General features: G+C 45.8%; 1 protein-coding gene across 28 annotated transcripts in view; it reads right to left on the reverse strand.

Annotated features, from left to right (window-relative positions):
- SCRIB (scribble planar cell polarity protein) overlaps positions 1–21,333 on the reverse strand; it is a 239,190-nt gene that overhangs the window by 25,429 nt on the left and 192,428 nt on the right. For 23 of the 28 annotated variants that reach the window (XM_078851362.1, XM_078851365.1, XM_078851361.1 and 20 more), the window contains 4 exons: positions 8,596–8,760; positions 7,719–7,858; positions 7,269–7,306; positions 6,226–6,300 (listed from right to left, as the gene is read on the reverse strand). In XM_078851362.1, coding sequence (XP_078707488.1) covers positions 6,226–6,300; positions 7,269–7,306; positions 7,719–7,858; positions 8,596–8,760 — 418 coding nt within the window. Of the gene's footprint in view, positions 1–6,225; positions 6,301–7,268; positions 7,307–7,718; positions 7,859–8,595; positions 8,761–14,203; positions 14,338–21,333 lie in introns of those variants that run through there. The other 5 variants (XM_078851363.1, XM_078851374.1, XM_078851373.1 and 2 more) reach the window with 3 other exon arrangements.

The raw sequence follows: 21,333 nt of genomic DNA on the forward strand, positions 1-21,333 counted from the left end.
TCAATATCTTCATAAATGATCTCGAGGGTGGTGTGGATTGCACTCTCAGCAAATTTGCGGATGATACTAAACTGGGAGGAGTGGTAGATACGCTGGAGGGGAGGGATAGGATACAGAAGGACCTAGACCAATTGGAAGATTGGGCCAAAAGGAATCTGATGAGGTTCAATAAGGATAAGTGCAGGGTCCTGCACTTAGGACGGAAGAACCCAATGCACAGCTACAGACTAGGGACCGAATGGCTAGGCAGCAGTTCTGCGGAAAAGGACCTAGGGGTGACAGTGGACGAGAAGCTGGATATGAGTCAGCAGTGTGCCCTTGTTGCCAAGAAGGCCAATGGCATTTTGGGATGTATAAGTAGGGGCATAGCGAGCAGATCGAGGGACGTGATCGTTCCCCTCTATTCGACATTGGTGAGGCCTCATCTGGAGTACTGTGTCCAGTTTTGGGCCCCACACTTCAAGAAGGATGTGGATAAATTGGAGAGAGTCCAGTGAAGGGCAACAAAAATGATTAGGGGACTGGAACACATGACTTATGAGGAGAGGCTGAGGGAGCTGGGATTATTTAGCCTGCAGAAGAGAAGAATGAGGGGGGATTTGATAGCTGCTTTCAACTACCTGAAAGGGGGTTCCAAAGAGGATGGCTCTAGACTGTTCTCAATGGTAGCAGATGACAGAACGAGGAGTAATGGTCTCAAGTTGCAGTGGGGGAGGTTTAGATTGGATATTAGGAAAAACTTTTTCACTAAGAGGGTGGTGAAACACTGGAATGCGTTACCTAGGGAGGTGGTAGAATCTCCTTCCTTAGAGGTTTTTAAGGTCAGGCTTGACAAAGCCCTGGCTGGGATGATTTAACTGGGAATTGGTCCTGCTTTGAGCAGGGGGTTGGACTAGATGACCTTCTGGGGTCCCTTCCAACCCTGATATTCTATGATTCTATGATACCATGTGGACCTTCCACTTCAACAGAGACTTGTTGAGGCCCTGCAGGTCCAGGATGGGTCTGAGCCCCACTTTTGCCTTTGGGATTAGGAAGTAGCGGGAGTAGAATCCTCTTCCTTGCATATCCTGAGGTGTAGGAGGTTCTTGACCTCCTGAGCGAGGAGTTGCTTGTGAGAAGGGTCCCTGAAGAGGAATAGGGAAGGGGGGGGCAGGAAGGAGGAGTGGACAAAAATTGCAGGGTGTAGCCCCGAGCCACTATGTCCAGGACCCAACGGTCCAAGGTAACCCACGACCAGGCCAAGCAGTAAGAGAAAAGGTGGTTGAGGAAGGGGCGGGAAGGATCCGGGAAGTTGGCTGATGCATCGCTCCCGAGCCCACCCTCAAAATGAGCGCTTCTGGCCCCCCTGATGTTTTGCTGGGCCAGGCTCCGCAGGAGATTGGGACGTTGAAGGGCGGCGGCAGTTGAACCCAGTGTCCCTTTTCCTCGTTGGCCCCTGCAGACGCTGCCACTGACTGGGAGGTGGGGGAGGCCAAAACAGCTGCCTAGACGACTGAGGCATGTGCATCCCCAGGGAACAGAGGGTCGCCTTTATGTCCTTTAGGCCGTGCAGACGAGCATCCGTTTGATCAGAAAACAGGCCGACACTGTCAAACAGAAGGTCCTGGATCAAGGCCTGCATCTCCTGTGACAGGCTGGCGGTATGGTGCCAGGAACTGCGCCGTATGACCACTGCTGAGAAGACCTCCTGGGCAGCTGAATTGGCGGAGTCCTGACCCATCTGGAGAGAGGACCGAGCTGCTACGGTCCCTTCCTTCACCAGGGTGGCGAATTCCTGGGCCGCTTCCTGGGACACAGAATCCTTGAACTTGAGGAGAGAGCCCCACAAGTTAAAATTGTAGCGGCCTGGTGATTTGCCACCTGAAGCTGGAGGCTAGCCATAGAAAAAAATCTTTTGGACGAATAAGTCATCTTTTCACCTCTTTATTCTTAGCGGTAGAACTGGTGGGCCCCCGTTTGTCCCGTTCGTTGGCCACTGACACCACCAATGAACCTGATGGCGGATAAGTATATAAGTATTCAAACCCCTTTGCGGGGGCAAAGTACTTGTTTCCGCCCTTTTCGAGGTTGGCAGGATGGAGGATGGCCTTGGCGATATTCAGGAGCCCTTTGTGAACTGGGAGCGCAACCTGGGTTGGGGCAGACGCAGAGAACACGTTAAAAAGCGTGTCCATCTGCTCCTCCATCTCCTCCACTTTGAGGCCCAAGTTAGCTGCCACCTTGTGGAGCAGATCCTGATTCTCGCAGAAATCTTCCGGTGGACTAGCTCTGGATGGTTCCGCTACCACTTCGTCCGGGGAGGAGGAAGATGACGGGGTGGCCAGAGGGGCCTCGATAGTGTCTCCGCCCACCAGGGACGGTGGCCTTGGGGTGGGTACTGGCTCCTCACCTGAGGTGGTTGCCGGGACGTCCTGCACCAAGTCCAGTGCTGCAGGGGCTGGGGGTGCTGCCTGTGGCCTGTCTGATGCGGCAACCGAGGGCTGGCAGGTGTGGGGCACCGGCATGACAGGAATGCTCCATGTGTTCCAATGCGGCCACTGCGACAGCCCTGGCTTTGGTGCCAGCTTGGCACCATGCTGCTAATGTGCCTTCTGGAGCCCACTCAGGCTGCCTGAGCGAGGGACTAAATGGTGCCTCCGAGCCCATGAAGTGGTCTCCCTGCGGTGACCAGGGCAGGGCTGTGGAGGCTTGAGCCTGAAGGCTCATGTTGCTGCTGGAGGCCGGTTCTGGGACCAGTCTGACCAGTGCTGGGGGTAGGGGGAGTGGCGTTGCGTCACGGACTGCCCTTGAGGTCTCAGTGATGGTGACCGACGGTGTGACGAGAACTGGTACCAGGGTGGTCAGCGATGCCTGGGTGAACCTCCGCGCGATGACAGAGAGCGAGAGTGCAGTGCTGGCGACTCATAGCGACTAGCCAGGGACCTGGGCTGACGTGGCAACCAAGAACGTGGAGACCTCTGGCTCTGTCTTGGCTCCGGAGACCCGTGTCACACATCTGATTTGTGCGAGGCCTTTCTGGTGGGCTTGCCCTCAAGGGGAGCCTTAGCCTGGTCCTTTGCTGCACGCAGCGGAGGTGCTGTGGACTCTCTTGGTGTAGCAAGGGACAGAAGTGCTCCGACTGACCACCATGGGCAGTAAGAGGGAACTGAGAGGGTGCAGAGCCGAGGTGCTTGATATACTGAGCCATCAGCACAGAACTCCTGAGGGCGCCATAGCCGGCCCCACAGATATCACTAAGGCAAAAGTCTCTGACGGCCGTGCACGTGGGCACGTGAACACCTACAATGGAATCAACATGAGCAAGCGGTCGAAGAAGAACAATTAGTTGCACTCATACAAAATGGGAAATGACTGCCTAGGAGGGAGTACTGTGGAAAGGGATCTGGGGGTCACAGTGGATCACCAGCTAAATATAACTCAACAGTGTAACACTGTTGCAAAAAAAAGCAAACATCATTCTGGGATGTGTTAGCAGGAATGTTGTAAGCAAGACACGAGAAGTAATTCTTCTGCTCTACTCCATGCTGATTAGGCCTCAACTGGAGTATTGTGTCCAGTTCTGGGTGATGCATTTCAAGGAAGATGTATACGAACTGGAGAAAGTCCAGAGAAGAGCAACAAAACTGATTAAAACATGGTCTAGAAAACATGACCTCTGAGGGAAGACTGAAAACATTAGGTGTGTTTAGTGTGGAAAAGAGAAGACTGAGAGGGGACATGATAATAGTTTTCAAGTATGTCAAAGGTGGTTACAAGGAGGAGAGGAAAAAATTGTTTTTCTTAACCTCCAGCAGGTAGGACAAGAAGCAATGGGCTTAAACTGCAGCAAGGGAGGGTTAGGTTGGACATTAGGAAAAACTTCCTGTCAGAGTGGTTAAGCAATGGAATAAATTGCCCCAGGGAGGTTGTGGAATCTCGATCATTGGAGGCTTTTAAGAGCAGGTTAGACAAACACCTGTCAGGGATGGTCTAGATAACACTTAGTCCTGCCATGACTTCAGGGGGCTGGACTAGATGACCTACGGAGGTCCCTTCCAGTCCTACAGTTTTATGAATGATTCAGTCTGTTTCAGCAGTGATTTCCCAGCATCAGCACTTAAGTTTCTGTCCCTCTCTCTTCATCTGGCTCAGGGATCTGACAATGATTTGTGTCTGTGTGCACAATGAAAACATTTAGAGACTACAGAGCAGTAATCATCTGAGAGTGGCCAAAATTGTAACTAAGGGATAACGTGGGTAACAGTATAGACCAAACCCTTAGCAGCTACCTTGAGCTCTGCCAATGCCAGTCTAGCTCTGGGTGAGACTCCTGGGCCTGAGATCTTTGCCTCCTGATTGAAGATTCAATACCACTGTAATAAATGAGTGCTGGGAAACTACTCTTCATTTCCTGGCTCCCACCCCATCCTGGGCCAGGGTAACAAAGGTAATATCCCTGGGGGCTACTGTTACATCTTCCTTTTTGAAAATCAAATGTGAATTAACCCTAATATCAGCCAAATCAGCTACCCCAGACAAAAAGCTTGTTAATGACACACCCAGACAGAAACACCGAGGCTGGAGGCTGAGGAGATGACCTAACACAGCATGGATTAGAGGATTATTCTCTGCTACAGACATCTATCCAGAACTGTTATCTCTGAGGCCCAATGGCTCTCTCACCACATGGCCACGGCTCAGTTCCTCTTCAGTGGTCTGTTCAGCTGCTGAGGTGGATCTGCCACATGGAGCCTGTGTTTGCTGTCCCTGATGTTTCACTGCCAGTGACTGGCGAGGGGTTTGTGCCTTCTGTGAGCAGCATTCTGGAGGTCCTCAGAAAGCAGAGCTCTAGTGTCCTCTTTGGCTTTGTGGAGATGTCTCAAGTTCCTTGCGTAGGACTGACCCTCAGGGTTTGTGACATTGGAGCTGCTGGTGCAGCTATTTCCTTGGCAGGTTGTCAGCCACATTCTGGTTTGAAGTCCTCCTACTTGCAATGGAATAGCTGTTCGGCATTCTTGTCCTAGTATTTCTTCTGTTCTAGTTCCCTGGTGCTTAGCTCTTTGTTAATTATGTCAGGGTCAACAGTCTCTCACTCAAACAGTTTGTCAGATGTTGGCACCAAGGTTTTTGCCCATAAGGCCCCTGTTTGGTAACCCTAAAAGCACTGGGAGGTCTGTGGTGATATTTTAACATTGCTAACAATGGATGATTTAAATCCACAATGTTTTAAAAAAATCCAGCTCTTTGTTATTTGGATTGATTTTCCCCACAATCCCATTTGACTGCTTGTAATAAAGAGCTTGAACTGATGGATCAGCAAATTGCTAAAATGAGTAACTCATGAATTGCTCTTACAGCTCAGAGGGAGGTCACTACTCATGCCACACCATTGCATCCTGCATGGAAAGGGCTCTAAGGATTAGTTTCCTATCTCAATAATTCTGTTTCTGTGGTTCCTTGTCAGGTGCTGAATGGTACCAGATCTCTCATTTGCAGTAGCTGCCTCAGCTAAAGAGTCTGGGGAACAGACGGTGGAAAGGTAAATGGGAGTTTTGCTTGGCATAAACTCTCTGGTTTTCCATGGAAACTGCAGCTGCAACAACTTCCAGTTGTGCACAATGTCCTGTACCCAAACATCCAGTAGATTGTGAGGCTTCTCCTGTACTAGGCAAGAGGAACTTTTCATTCCTAGTCAGCTGGAGTAAAAACTCCTGGGAAGCTTTGGCATCACCCATCACAATTCATCCTTTATGAATAATTCTTACTTAGAAGGGAGATCTTCAAGGTCATTAGTGAGGGAGACATGTTCTGTTGAATACAGCTCAGTTTCTTCCCAAAGGCCAGAAGCATGTCACCTAGTCAGGCTTCCATTTAATCCCAGGGGAGACAGGGAGACTGCATCAGCAGCCCCGTTTGTCTCAGCTCCACCCATAGAATGAACTGCAGAGACCCTTTGGCATGATTGCTAAGAGCAATGAATTAATGACCTGGTCTCCAGATGTCCCAGGAGGTGGGATGAGATCCAGGCTGGGGAGCCAGATTCACACTCTGTGACATACACCATGATTCTGCCATGTTCCAAAGACATTTTACCCACAATACACATCCCCACCCTGAGGGACTCTCTATTAGACCTCTAAGTCACATAACAGAGCTTCTGGTGAGAGGAAGCCAACCAGAATCAGACCCTGATTGCTTAGCTGGTGATTGTATGAAGACAGGAATTCTGCATGCAGCTTATACCTGAATTTCGTGAACAGGTTTGGAAGAAGGAATAGCGGCAAATTCCCGGTAGTCAAACTTCTTTTCAGACATGGACTGGAAGGGACAGCAAGAGAAGAGAGAGAGAAAGAGAGAGAGTGAGCGAGGGATCAGCAGCAAGCAGAGGGCTGCAGCACACTGTGGAAAGGCTTATCAGGAGACAAGGGCAGAAGGAATGGTTTGGGTAAAGGCAATGGTGACACTTCTCATCTGTGAAAGGTGGCACCAGGACCTGCATGAACAATCGTCTATTGCAACAAGTCATCTCTGGGATATAATCCTTCATACTCTGAGGCTCAGGGCCAGCAAAGGACAGGGGTGCCTTAAAACCCTGGGCATATACAGGGTAGTCCACCGGATCAGGCACCGAACTGGGGAAAATCCAGGTTCCACTGAAATCAATGGCAAATTCCCATGGAGTTCATTGGGGTCAGGATTTTAAACCTCCATATATTCCTGGTTCTACTATGTGACCGTGGGCAAGCCTCTTCCCTTCTCTGTGCCTCAGTTCCCTTCTCCCCAGTCTTGTCTTTGTAAACAGTGAGCTCTGTCTCTCAGTGTGTGCGTACAGTGCCCAGCACTGATCTCAGCTGGGGCCACCTGAGGTAATGAAAACAACCACAACAGCTGGGAGCAGGTATTGTGAAGCTTGTAGAAGGTGTCTCAGGCATGAAAGGCTTGCTGAGGGTAAAACGCAGAAGCTGAACTGAAGAAGCAGAGGGGATGGAAATGGAATGTGTGGGAAAGGGACAGGTTCACAGACAAGCGAAATGGGAAACTAGGGAAATGAGACCAAATCTCAGCTGTGAAACTGGGGCTCTCAGCAACAGACATGGCTGAGCACACAGGGCCAGGTGGCTCACTCTCATGGCCTGTGTCATGGCCCCAGGTCTGGGATGAGTATGTGAGTGGGGATCCCACATCCCAGCCATACGGTCATTCTCCCCTCCCTGGCTCGCGGGAGGGTCAGTGGGTGGGCATCCCAGGTTTAGAGACAAGACAGAGGGGGTGGCAGCAACTCCTACCAGCCTCCCTGGTGAAGTGACATTCCTGTGGCTGCAATCTGAAAAAGACGAGGCAGAAGCACTGGTTAGTGAGAAATGTATTATGCACCCCTTCCCCCTTTGGCAGCATGCCTAAGTGCTATAAAGGGCTATGCCAAGCCTCCCAGACACACAGTTATTTCTCTCTCCTGTTTCTCGGGCTATGGTGTTGAGTTTCCACTGCTTGGGTTCCCTGGAGAATAACATGGCAAAGGGGTGGGGCTCTGTCAGTATCATACAAGCCAGGACTATCCTGGCTGAAAGATTCCAGCCCAGCCCTAGAAGTGCCCTCTCAGCCTAGAAGAGGGGAATTCACTCTCAGTGGGCCTGTGTCTGGGACATCTGGAAGAGTCCTGGCTAGTGCCCAGATGTTGGCCTCTCTCCCCAGTGATGTGGTGAACACCCCTCCCAGGACACTGTGGCATACAGTACCTTCTGGAAGCGTTGGGGACGGGGTGGGAGCAGGTGAAGGCGATTCAGCCAGCTGTTCCAGTGTGCTGCGCTTCTTCCCCTCCTTGGACTTGGCAATCACCATCTGGGCTTTGAGGGCATCCTGCTCCAGAGACTTCATCCTGCCTCAGAGGATGGGGAGAAAGTGGACATCAGCATCATTGAAGAGAATTATGGGTAATGCCTTCTTCTGTGCACAGCAGCTAGCCCATGGCTCTGGGACTGAATGTCAGAGGGCAGGGATGGAGCACTGGCTCCCCGGTTCCCTCTTTGGAGTGGGTGAGGATATGTTGTGGCAGACAGAGAAAGTCAGCGTAGGAGAGAATTCAGAAACCAGCTGAATTTGCTGTGATCAGCCATTAACATCCTCCTGACACACACACACGCGTGTGAATCTGGGACAGACACAGCCGAGCACTGCACACCCAAGTGAGAAGCTGCAGGGCTCTCCAGAGGTGCCTGGGGATGTGATGGGGAACCATTCAGGACAGGAGGGGGGAGGCGAATTGCAGGTATAAACCATAAGGGCATGAGGATTATTTCAGGCACTCTGATCTCCCCCACACTCCATCAGTGCCCCTCTTCTGGCATTTGTGAAATTCAGAACTGACTATGGCAGGATGGGCTCTGCACTCGGCAGTGGAGGCTCCCCAAGCTGGAGACCTTCTCTCTCTCTCATTGGTTAGATAACTGCCATCAGCCTGCAGAACCAGGGGGCAATGAGGGCTAGCACACTGCAGCAGGAGGGGGGACGTTTCTCCCCACTCCTACAGCAGCAGCAGAGAGGGCTGCAATACGAGGCAGAAATACAGATAGGGATTGTGGAACATGCAGCTGGAGGGGCAGGGGCTGTGCACACCTGGATTGACTTCCTGACCCAGGGGTTCTTGAGACGTGACTCTGCACTGGGCTAGACACCTGAGCTGGCCTGGCCCCTGGTGCAGGTGCCCGCTGTCGGGACTGGTAGAGCTTCCTGGCCAGATCCTGCTCGTACTGTTTAATACTGTCTTCAAGAGTGGAGGATCTGAAGAGGAGGAGGAGGACGAGGAGAAGATAGTGGTGATGAACATCATAGCAGTCGACCACAGAGAGAGAAAGAGACAGACAAAGAGAGAGAAAAAAGAGATTGGAATGTACCCTGGAGAGAGGAGGAGTGAAGGGCTGATGCAGGTATTGGCTAGGATCAGACCAGGCTCCCATCTCTGAGCCTGGCCAGCACCAGCTGCTTCAGAGAGTGGGGCAGGAACACCCTGGTGTGCAATTCAGGAATAAACTGCCAATGGGGACAGCCCTTCCCAGCCCCAGCAGTTAGACTCTGACTTCTGCCCTTGGCTGGTATGCACTGGGTGGGAGGGACTAGACATGGCAGGCACGCCAGACTCATGGAGGGACTGACAAGGTGCTTACACAAGTGTGTGTGTGTGGGGTGATTGAGGCAAACAGGGTGGATGCATGCTGAGCTGGGGGAGAGGGTGTCTGTATGCACCCGTCAGAAAGGGAAGAGGGCCCAAGACAGTGGACAAGCACCCAAGGGAGGGCTGTGTTTGCCATATGCTGGATGCGTGTATCCAAAATGGCACAGGCACACATCGGGGAAAAGTGTGTTCACAAGAGGGCATGTGTGCACTGCAAAGCAGTGGAGGGATTCACAAGATGTGTTTCGCTCCCTTGTGGACACACTTCTCCCCCACTGGCATGTGCCCGTGGCCTTTCAAACACACCCTTCCTAGACATGCGTGCCAATGTAGGTGTGTGGGGGTGTCCTGACAGGAGACACATGGCAGTGATTGGAGGGGTCGGGCCTCACAGGGTACACAAGCGGACGAGTCCAGGGGTGCTCATGTCCCAGCAGGGCCCAGGGACCAGCATGTGGGTATGGGTGTGTGTCCTAACAGGGCACTGATGGCAGAGGGTGTGGGGGAAGGCCCAGCAGGGTGGGTGGTGGTGGAGGACACACATCAGACAACTGGAAAGAAGCAGAAGACAGAAGATTAGACAGAAAGTGATACAATTTGCATTGTGCAATATAAGGAATACAGTGAGACTGAAGGGCAACCTAAACCTCCGTCTACCAAGCAGCTCATGGAGTTGTATATGGGGATCCCCTTGGAGGGAGACCTGAGCTCTGGCCCCTGATCACTGTTACACTGCACCTAGGACTGAGCCAGCTCTAGCAAACAGAGGAGACGTGGTTCTCCAGAAGTGCACCGCCTTTTGTGGTAGGAACAGAGGAAGCTGCAGAGCAGACTGAGCTCAGGTGTCTGTGGTGGCACCATGTCATCTCATTCTGGGGGGGAGCTAAAATGTGGTGAATTACATGCTCTTTGTCAGTGCAGACACAGCCATGGAGAGGTAGCAAGCAGACAAGGACATACTCCACCTCAAGGGTCTTTAAACCCAGAGCAAGCAGGGCCTTTAATTGGCAGCCAAACCCCCAAGAATGCTGTGGAACTGAAATGCTATGTAACAGCTCTGGGGAAAGCTGGAGAAAGAATGTGGGAATTTTCTGAGTCAAGAGTCCCTTGAAATTGCAATGATAATGGAGGAGTGTCAGAAATATTAATAGGTTTTAAGGCCAGAATGGACCAATAGATCTAGTCTGACTTCCAAAAAGGGCAGAGCAACTAGAAAGGGAATGTCTATAGTGTCTGGCATCTGACTCAGGCTTGAGCCCAAGATCCCCTTCCAGCCACACACAAATCAATCTGACTTGGGGCAGTGAGCACCCAGGACCTAGGTCCTAACACCCTACTGGGGGATGGGTCACAGCCTAAGTCCCCCTGTGATTCTGTCCAAGCCCTGTCATCAACAGTATGAATGTAGCTCAAGCTGCAGACGCAAGTCAGAAGGTATGCGTAGTGCAGTATGGATGCATTTGCACAGCCAAAAGACCTGGGTGCCAGCAACTGTAAGCCCAGATTTACAATGCAGTGTGGACGCTCAAGCATTGGCTTGGAAACAGCAAATCCACAAGCCCAGGTCCCACAGACTGGGTTTACAATGCAGTGTAGACACCCAAACACTCATTCGTTTGATCTGAAGTCAGATGCCTTTTCCATTAGGCCACAGACTTAGGAAGTTTTGTGCTGAGCATTGGGTGTTGGGGATGGCACTGCATTATACCCACTGGCTACTTCCCAATAAGAGGGGAATGATGCAATGCCCAGTGGTTATTTTCCAAATAAAGCATTCAGTGTTAATGCAGCCTTAGGGCTGACAGTTTAGGTCCAAGAAATAGAGTACTGGGAGTGGGAGGTCCCTCGGCAGTATTTATTCACCCACCCTGCAGGAGGGGCATCTCCTTTCATTAATTAATATTCCACTAACAAAAACTGTGTTTAAAAGGGATTAGGTTAAGAGCTCCTTGAGCGCAGGGGCAGACTCTGCAGTAAACTACCTTCTGTTCCCAGCAGAGAAGGAAACACAGTACACATTCATCCCCCTCACAATGCAATGCCCCACCTTTACTACAGCCTCAACAAATATTCAGTGCTGATCTAGGTGGTCAGGTCAGGTGTGTGATGTGTTTGTGGGTGTGCTGGCGGCCATCATTTAATTTTTACATTGCTGTGTGTAGTATGCCTGTGGCAATTCCTCAAGAAGGGCTACATTTTTGGAGATTCGTGTATCCACCCTATACACATCCACACCAGATATCACTTTAAAGCTTATTTTAAATATGTTTAGATGAGGTACGATGTGGAGTTGTCAAGTGGTGCTGTAAGCCTTTACGCAAGGTGAAATAACGGAACCCAAACTGAGAAAATGTCCTTTTTTGCACAGTGCCAGAAACATGGCAGGTTTCAGAGTAACAGCCGTGTTAGTCTGTATTCGCAAAAAGAAAAGGAGTACTTGTGGCACCTTAGAGACTAACCAATTTATTTGAGCATAAGCTCTCGTGAGCTACAGCTCACTTCATCGGATGCATACTGTCGCACCTTAGAGACTAACCAATTTATTTGAGCGTAAGCTGTAGCTCACGAAAGCTTACGCTCAAATAAATTGGTTAGTCTCTAAGGAGCCACAAGTCCTCCTTTTCTTTTTGAGAAACATGGCAATATGACTACGACTACAGTTTTTACTGTAGAGTTAATTTCAACACCTAAATGTGGTGTTTACTGGTCAAAGCTACCAAACGACAATGTATTCAAAGATGTGTACTGGTTTTTGTCATCCTGCACAGCTACACCATGAATCTGGGTCTCAAAATGTAATTGACATACTAAACCTTCATGGATTCTACATCATTTATATATAATTCCAGCATCTGTCTGGCAAACGTTTGACACTCAAAAGATGTTAGAGTCTGAAGACACTGAGTCCTTACAATGTCATTAGAGAGCTTGATGATGCTATAACTCAGCATGTGCTCCTGCTGCTGGAAGAACGTTAGGCATAGGGGTGTAGCCGGTCTCATACATTGAAGTTCTGGGATCATTTTCTCCAGGTTATGCAGATACTACTTCTAATATCCATGTAGAGCAAGGGGATGATTGGAAACTTCACCTACAGACACAGCATGCCACCCTTCCATCCATCTTTACTGCAAACAGGCCCAGCTATGCTAGGTGGATACAAATTTACATTCTTGATATGTTAAATCTCCTTGAAAGATGTACGTAGTGCCTTCGAGTCTGGGGAATTTGCTGTGTGTCAGACTCCTTGTTCTTTGAATGGGACTTGGAATGGAATGGAGTGGAGTGACCCCAACACCATCCCAATACAAGAGGGTCACTGATATTTGGTCCTACATTTCAGCTCAGAGTACCCCAACTCACTACTGTCATAACCTGTATCTAAAAAGTGTCTTGAAAGATATCAACAGAAAGCTAATATCATACTGATCATTAATATTATTGCATGTTATATGTTCAGAGGACAAATTCAAAATTACAGACATATTGGAAATTATGTTATCAAAGTGTGTCTGCCAGGCAGGGCTAAAGATACTCCACCTTAGTAAAAGGAATGTGGTTCTGCCATCCGGAAGTTATTTCCAAGGTAAGAACATAAGAACGGCCAGACTGGGTCAGACCAAAGGTCCATCCAGCCCAGTGTCCTTTCTGCTGACAGCGGCCAATGCCAGGTGCCCCTGAGGGAGTGAACCTAACAGGGAATGATCAAGTGATCTCTCTCCTGCCATCCATCTCCACCCTCTGACAAACAGAGGCTACGGACACCATTCCTTACCCATCCTGGCTCATAGCTATTAATGGACTTAACCTCCATGAATTTATCCAGTTCTCTTTTAAACCCTGTTATAGTCCTAGCCTTCACAACTTCCTCAGGCAAGGAGTTCCACAGGTTGACTGTGTGCTGTATGAAGAAGAACTTCCTTTTATTTGTTTTAAACCTGCTGCCCATTAATTTCATTTGGTGGCCCCTAGTTCTTATATTATGGGAACAAGTAAATAACTTTTCCTTATTCACTTTCTCCACACCACTCATGATTTTATACACCTCTATCATTTCTCCTCTTTTCCATACTGAAAAGTCCTAGTCTCTTTAATCTCTCCTCCTATGGGACCTGTTCCAAACCCCTCATCATTTTAGTTTCCCTTCTCTGAACCTTTTCTAATGCCGGTATATCTTTTTTGAGATGAGGGGACCACATCTGTACACAGTATTCAAGATGTGGGCGTACCATGGATTTATATAAGGGCAATAAGATATTCTCCGTCTTATTCTCTATCCCTTTTTTAATGATTCCTAACATTCCGTTTGCTTTTTTGACTGCTGTTGCACACTGCGTGGACATCTTCAGAGAACTATTCACGATGACTCCAAGATCTCTTTCCTGATTAGTTGTAGCTAAATTAGTCCCCATCCTATTGTATTTATAGTTGGGGTTATTTTTTCCAATGTGCATTACTTTACATTTATCCACATTAAATTTCATTTGCCATTTTGTTGCCCAATCACTTAGTTTTGTGAGATCTTTTTGAAGTTCTTCACGGTCTGCTTTGGTCTTAACTATCTTGAGTGGTTTAGTATTGTCTACAATATTATTTGTAATAGTATTTACCACCTCACTTTTTACCCCTTTCTCCAGATCATTTATGAATAAGTTGAATAGGATTGGTCCTAGGACTGACCCTTGGGGAACACCACTACCCCCTCTCCATTCTGAAAATTTACCATTTATTCCTACCCTTTGTTCCCTGTCTTTTAACCAGTTCTCAGTCCATGAAAGGATGTTCCCTCTTATCCCATGCCAACTTAATTTATGTAAGAGCCTTTGATGAGGGACCTTGTCAAAGGCTTTCTGGAAATCTAAGTACACTATGTCCACTGGATCCCCCTTGTCCACATGGACAAGGGGGATCCAGAGGTACAGGGGTACATTAAGAGACAGTGGGAATTCCATTTACTTAGAATGTAAACAGGAGCATCAAGCCAACTAGGGGAGGACTCAGCATCATATTCAGGGGAGGAGATTACAGGAAACTGATCAATTTGCATTTTACCAAAAAGTAGCAGGGGAAGAAACCAGCATGGAGCTTCCTTCACCGCCAGACTGCATGTCACCTTCCTCACTGCTTGAATGAACTTTACTTTGAGGGATAACCTTCAGAAGAATCCATTTCAAAAGTTCACTGGACTATAAAAGAAAGGGGCAAAGAATCCCAAGTTATCTTTTGCCTAAGAACACAAAGAAACCAAGGACTTTGGATTTTCTGGGAGATCCTGACAAGTGGGCTTGATCAGCCATCTTGCTGGAAAGCAATGTGATGAGAAGCCTACCCTGAACCAAGACTGTAGTCTTGTTAAATTTTAGTCTCTAAAAAGCATTTCTCATTTGTATTTGCTTGTTACCATTTCTGACTCTATCCTTTACACTGAACTTACTTAAAATCCTCTCTCCTTTTGTTAATAAACTTGTTTTACTTTTAATCTAAACTAGGGCTGTCAAAGAATTAAAAAAATTAATAGCAATTAATTGTGCTGTTAAAGAATAATAGAATACCATTTATTTAAATATTTGTGGATGTTTTCTACATTTTCAAATGTATCGATTTCAATGATAACACAGAATACAAAGTGTACAGTGCTCACTTTATATTTATTTTTGATTGCAAATATTTGCACTGTAAAAAAGAAATAGTATTTTTCAATTCACCTAATACAAGTACGGTATTGCAATCTCTTTATCATGAAAGTTGAACTTACAAATGTACAATTATGTACAAAAAATAACTGCATTCAAAAATAAACCAATGTAAAACTTTAGAGCCTATAAGTCCACTCAGTCCTACTTCTTTTTCAGCTAATTGCTAAGACAAATAAGTTTGTTTACATTTGCAGGAGATAATGCTGCATGCTTCTTGTTTACAATGTCACCTGAAAGTGAGAACAGGCATTCACATGGCACTTTCGTAGCTGGCATCGCAAGATATTTATGTGTCAGATGTGCTAAAGACTCATATGTCCCTTCATGCTTCAACCACTATTCCAGAGGACATGCGTCCATGTTGATGATGGGTTCTGCTCTATAACTATCTGAAGCAGTGCGGATCACCGCATGTTCATTTTCATGATCTGAGTCGGATACCACCAGCAGAAGATTGATTTTCTCTTTTGGTGGTTCAGGTTATGTAATTTCTGCATCACAGTGTTGTTCTTTTAAGATTTCCGAAATCATGCTCCATACCTCATCCCTCTCAGATTTTGGAAGGCAAGTCAGATTCTTAAATCTTGGGTTGAGTGCTGTAGCTATCTTTAGAAATCTCACAATGATACCTTCTTTGCGTTTTGTCAAATCTGCAGTGAAGGTGTTTGAAATGAACAACATACGCTGGATCATCATCTGAGATTGCTATAACATTAAATATATGGCAGAATGTGAGTAAAACAGAGCAAGAGACATACAGTTCTTCCCCAAGGAGTTGAGTCACAAATTTAATTAATGCATTGTTTTTTTAACAAGCGTCATCAGCATGGAAGCATGAACTCTGGAATTGTGACTGAAGCATGAAGGGGCATACGAATGTTTAGCATATCTGGCACATAAATACCTTGCAATGCTAGCTACAAAAGTGCCATGCAAATGCCTATTCTCACTTTCAGGTGACACTGTAAATAATAAGCAGGCAGCATTATCTCCTTTAAATGTAAACAAACTTATCTGACTTAGCAATTGGCTGAACAAGAAGTAGGACTGAGTGGACTTATAGGCTGTAAAGGTTCACATTGTTTTATTTTTGAATGCAGTTATTTTTTGTACATAATTGTACATTTGTAAGTTCAATTTTCACGATAAAGAGATCGCGTTACAGTACTTGTATGAGATGAACTGAAAAATACATTTATTTTGTTCATCATTTTTACAGTGCAAATATTTGTAATAAAAATAATAATATAAAGTGAGCACAGTACACTCTGTATTCTGTGTTGTAATTTAAATCAATATATTCGAAAATGTAGAACATCCAAAAATATTTAATAATTTTCAATTGGATTCTTGTGTTTAACAGTGCAATTAAAACTGCAATTAATAGCAATACATTTTTTATCACAATTAATTTTTTTTTAATTAACCGCGTGAGTTAATTCCAATTAATCGACGCCCTAATCTAAACCAATCCAGAGGGGTGTTTAATGTAAAGTGAATGTTAACTTCAATGTGGCAAGCTGCTAGGTATTGTATCTTTAAAGGAACAAATGAATCTTAATGTCTCTCTCAATGATCCAGGAAGAGGCTGGACTTTGCAGACCACGCAGTTTGGGGAAAATTCAAGACTGGGAGATGCTGGTGTTATTTTTCTAGGGTAACCAAGGCCGGTGGAGCCAGAGGGTGGCAGTGGTGTAACAAGCAGGCTGCTGGAATCAGAATTGTTGTGTCAGGGCGTCTTAACACACAGACACTCAGTGCAGACTTGTCTGCTGGCTGGGAGTGTTCAGACAAGAGAATCATATCAGCACAGCATTTTGAGGGCAGGTGGTGATGCAACCCTTCACTGGCCTCGATTGCAACCTAGCATGTGCCACATGGTAACTGAGAAAACTGTCAAGCAGACTCAAAGGGCAGCAGTGGGATTGTAGGACTGACAAGAAAGAAGTCAGTCCTTGTCAGATGGAACCTCAAAAGACATACCCTAAAATGCAAAAGCTCTGACAGAAAGAAGGGTCTAACAAGCAGTAGTGAAGACAAAGTCCACAAACAAGTCCTTGCCTCTGCACTGAAGAGGGATGAAGAGCCTGTTATAGCCCTTACCAACCATGTCATCAACACTATGACAAACCCACCTGACCCTGAATCCCATCCAGAGGTGCCTATCAACATATCTTCTGTAACATCAGATGTACAAGAGTCTCTACAGAAAATACCAGATGTTGGTGAAGAACGAATGGAGATATTTGAGAGAGGTGCACTTGAATCTGATGGGGCATGTAGCTTCTTCAGCCCAGTCAAGAAATCTGGCATCAAAACATTTGCTGACATGACCAAGATGACCAAATTTGAGTCTGGCAAGGGAGGGGCAATCACACAGGAATCAGTCCAGAAACTTTTTCCCACAGAGCCCTGTCCTCCTTGTAACAACCTTTTATAGACTTAAAAATGATTATCATGTCCCCTCTCAGTCTTCTCTTTTCCAGACTAAACAAACCCAATTTTTTCAATCTTCCTTCACAGGTCATATTTTCTAGACCTTTAATCATTTTTGTTGCTCTTCTCTGGACTCTCTCCAATTTGTCCACATCTTTCCTGAAGTGTGGCGCCCAGAACTGGACACAATACTCCAGTTGAGGACTAATCAGTGTGAAGTAGAGCAGAACAATTACTTCTCATGTCTTGCTTAGAACACTCCTGCTAATACATCTCAGAATGATGTTCCCTTTTTTTGCAACAGTGTTTGTTACACTGTTGACTCCTATTTCGTTTGTGGTCCACTATGACCCCCAGATCCCTTTTTGCAGTACTCCTTCTCAGGCAGTCATTTCCCATTTTGTATGTGTGCAACTGATTGTTCCTTCTTAAATGGAGTACTCTGCATTTGTCCTTATTAAATTTCATCCTATTTACTTCAGACTATTTCTCCAGTGTGTCCAGATCATTTTGAATTTTTAATCCTATCCTCCAAAGCACTTGTGGTATCATCCACAAACTTTATAAGTGTATTCTCTATGCCATTATCTAAGTCATTGATGAAGATATTGAAAAGAACCGAACCCAGAACTGATCCCTGTGGGACCCCACTCGTTATACCCTTCCAGCATGACTGTGAACCACTGATAACTACGCTCTGGGAACAGTTTTCCAACCAGTTTTACACTCACCTTATAGTGGCTCCATCTAGGTTGCATTTCCCTAGTTTGTTTAAGAGAAGGTCACGCAAGACAGTATCAAAAGCTTTACTAACGTCAAGAAGCCCAAGATTTATACAGTACTCAAGAAGAAGCGGACACAAGGATGCTGCTGCATGTTGTATGTGCCAATATAGCTTTTGGATCTCTTGGTACCAAAGAAACCATAGTAATTAGGTCACTTGATACAGATGATTTGGTCCTTACTGTTCACTACTTTCCAAAAATGGAACACATAGATAACATGTGGATTGAAACAAGCAACATTACCGGCAAAATTGACAAGTGTCACTCTATACCTGTGCATGCAATTTGTGACACACTCACTCCTAACTTCTACAACATACATAGATGTGACTCTGTGTCATCCCTATTTGATAGCAGGAAAAAATCTGCGTTTAATGTTGTCAAAACAAAGGGAGCTTACCACTTCAGAGATCTTGCCAAATTAGGAGAGAGTGACCGACAAGCCGCAATTTCTGCAGCAAGGAAGTTGGTAGCAGTGCTGTATGACCAGAGCAACAAACAAAAAGAGACCCACAGAGACCTCAGTTGTTTGTGGCTCCATCTAGCCAGCAAAAAGGACGAGTCACTGGCCAAACTCCCACCATGTAAGAACAGTTTTGAAGGGTGTGTCGAAAGAGCATTTGGCAAACAACTATTTGGATGTCTTAACACATAGGTAAGCCAGATGTTGGATCTTTATTGCAACATGGATGAAAAAATGTAGATGATGAACTACTTCCTGTATTCTTCTAAGGCCCAATGGCATCTGAGCTTCTACAAGATCTTGTGTGCACCTGTGCCAGTAGGGGTTGCTGCACAAGCAACTCTGCCTGTAGTCAGCACACTTTGTGCTGAGGCAGCGAAGACTGTGATAACCCGCGCACTCCTGACAGGGGTCACAACGATGAACAAGATGAGGATAATGGTGTTGACCAGAAATGTCACCAGCTCTGTTACGTTTCAATTATACCTGTACAAATTTATTACTAGATTTTAATTTACCTTTTAGATTGTTGCTGCAATACTTTGAGGTCACAAAGAAATTCAATTGTATTTCTTGAAATAATACAGAGTCATTAAACTAACAGAAACAAATCCGAATATTTCAAAGTGGTCATTTTAACGTGTTGAAGATGTCATTGTTTATCCCCGTTTTCTACGGTAATGGCACAAGTTGACAGTTCCACATCATACCTCACCTTTAAGTAGCCATCATAAGCTTTCAATGATGTATAAGGTGTGTGTATGTTGAGATGGTACATTAAGCTGACCAAATCAATGCTGTCTGCTGCTTGCCTATAGTGTGTTTCCCCTCTCTACTGGGGAATAGAAGGATGTTCATTGTGATAATGCAGAGTCTTGAAATATGCAACGTGGGTGTTAGAGTACAGGAGAAATGTTCCATAATGTGGCATAGCCTTGCTTTTAAAGGCTTGAGTTGGGGGATTTCACAGTTATCCAGCTTTAATCCCTTTAAAACAGAGCTTTTGTATATATATTTAATAAGAATATAAGAATGGCCATACTGGGTCAGACCAAAGGTCCATCTAGCCCAGTATCCTGTCTTCCAACAGTGACCAATGCCAGATGCCCCAGAGGGAATGAACAGAAAAGGTAATAATCAAATGATCCATTCCCTGTCACCCATTCCCAGCTTCTGGCAAACAGAGGTTAGGGACATCACCCCTGCCCATCCTGGCTAATAGCCATAGATGGAACTATCCTCCATGAATTCATCTATTCTTTTTTGAACCCAGTACAGTCATGACCTTCACAACATCCTCTGGCAAGGAGTTCCACAGATTGAATTTGTGCTGTGTAAAGAAATACTTCCTTTTGTTTGTTTTAAACCTGCTGCTTATTAATTACATTTGGTGACCCCTAGTTCTTGTGTTTTGAGGAGTAAATAATATTTCATATTTACTTTCTCTACATCAGTTATGATTTCATAGACCTCAATCATATCCCTCCTTAGCCGTCTCTTTTCCAAGCTGAAAAGTCCCAGTCTTATTAATCTCTCCTCATACGGAAGCCATTCCATACCCCTAATCATTTTTGTTCCCCTTTTCTAAAACTTCCAATTCCAATATATCCTTTTTGAGATGGGGCAACCACATCTGCACACAGTATTCAAGATGTGGGCATACCATGGATTTATACAGAGGCATTATGATATTTTCTGTCTTATTATCTATCCCTTTCTTGAAGATTCCCAACATTCTGTTCGCTTTTTTGACTGCTGCTGCACACTGAGCAGATGTTTTCAGAGAAATATCTACAATGATTCCAGAATCTCTTTCTTGAGTGGTAACAGCTAATTTAGACCCCTTCATTTTATATGTATAGTTGAGATTATGTTTTCCAATGTACATTACGTTGAATTTCATCTGCCATTTTGTTGCCCAGTCACCCAGTTTTCTGAGATCCCTTTGTAGCTCTTTGCAGTCTGCTTTGGACTTAACTGTCTTGAGCAGTTTTGTACCATCTGCAAATTTTGCCACCTCACTGCTAACCCCTTTTTTCAGATCATTTATGAATATGTTGAATAGGACTGGGCCCAGAACAGACCCCTAGGGGACACCACTATTTACCTCTCTCCGTTCTGAAAACTGACCATTTATGCCTACCCTTTGTTTCCTATCTTTTAACCAGTTACCAATCCATGAAAGGACCTTCCCTCTTATCCCATGACAGCTTACTTTGCTTAAGAGCCTTTGATGAGGGATCTTGTCAAAGGCTTTCTGAAAATCTAAGTACATTATATCCACTGGATCCCCCTTGTCCACATGCTTGTTGACCCCCTCAAAGAATTCTAGTAGATTGTTGAGGCATGAGTTCCCTTTACAAAAACTATGTTAACTCTTCCCCAACAAATTATGTTCGTCTATGTGTCTGACAATTTTGTTCTTTACTATAGTTTCACCAGTTTGCTCGGTACTGAATCAGGTTTACTGGCCTGTAATTGCCGGTATCACCTCTGGAGCCCTTTTTAAAAATTGGCGTCACATTAGCTGTCCTCCAGTCATTTGGTACAGAAGCTGATTTAAATGATAGGTTACAGACTACAGTTAGTAGTCCTGCAATTTCACATTTAAGTTCCTTCAGAACTCTTGGGTGAATCCCATCTGGTCATGGTGACTTATTACTGTTTAGTTTATCAATTTGATCCAAAACCTCCTCTAATAACACCTCAATCTGGGACAATTCCTTAGATTTGTCACCTAAAAAGAATGGCTCAGGTTTGGGAATCTCCCTCACGTCCTCAGCCGTAAAGACCGATGCAAAG

Source organism: Lepidochelys kempii, chromosome 2 (assembly GCF_965140285.1).
Source record: "Lepidochelys kempii isolate rLepKem1 chromosome 2, rLepKem1.hap1, whole genome shotgun sequence".
Taxonomy (NCBI): Eukaryota; Metazoa; Chordata; order Testudines; family Cheloniidae; genus Lepidochelys; species Lepidochelys kempii.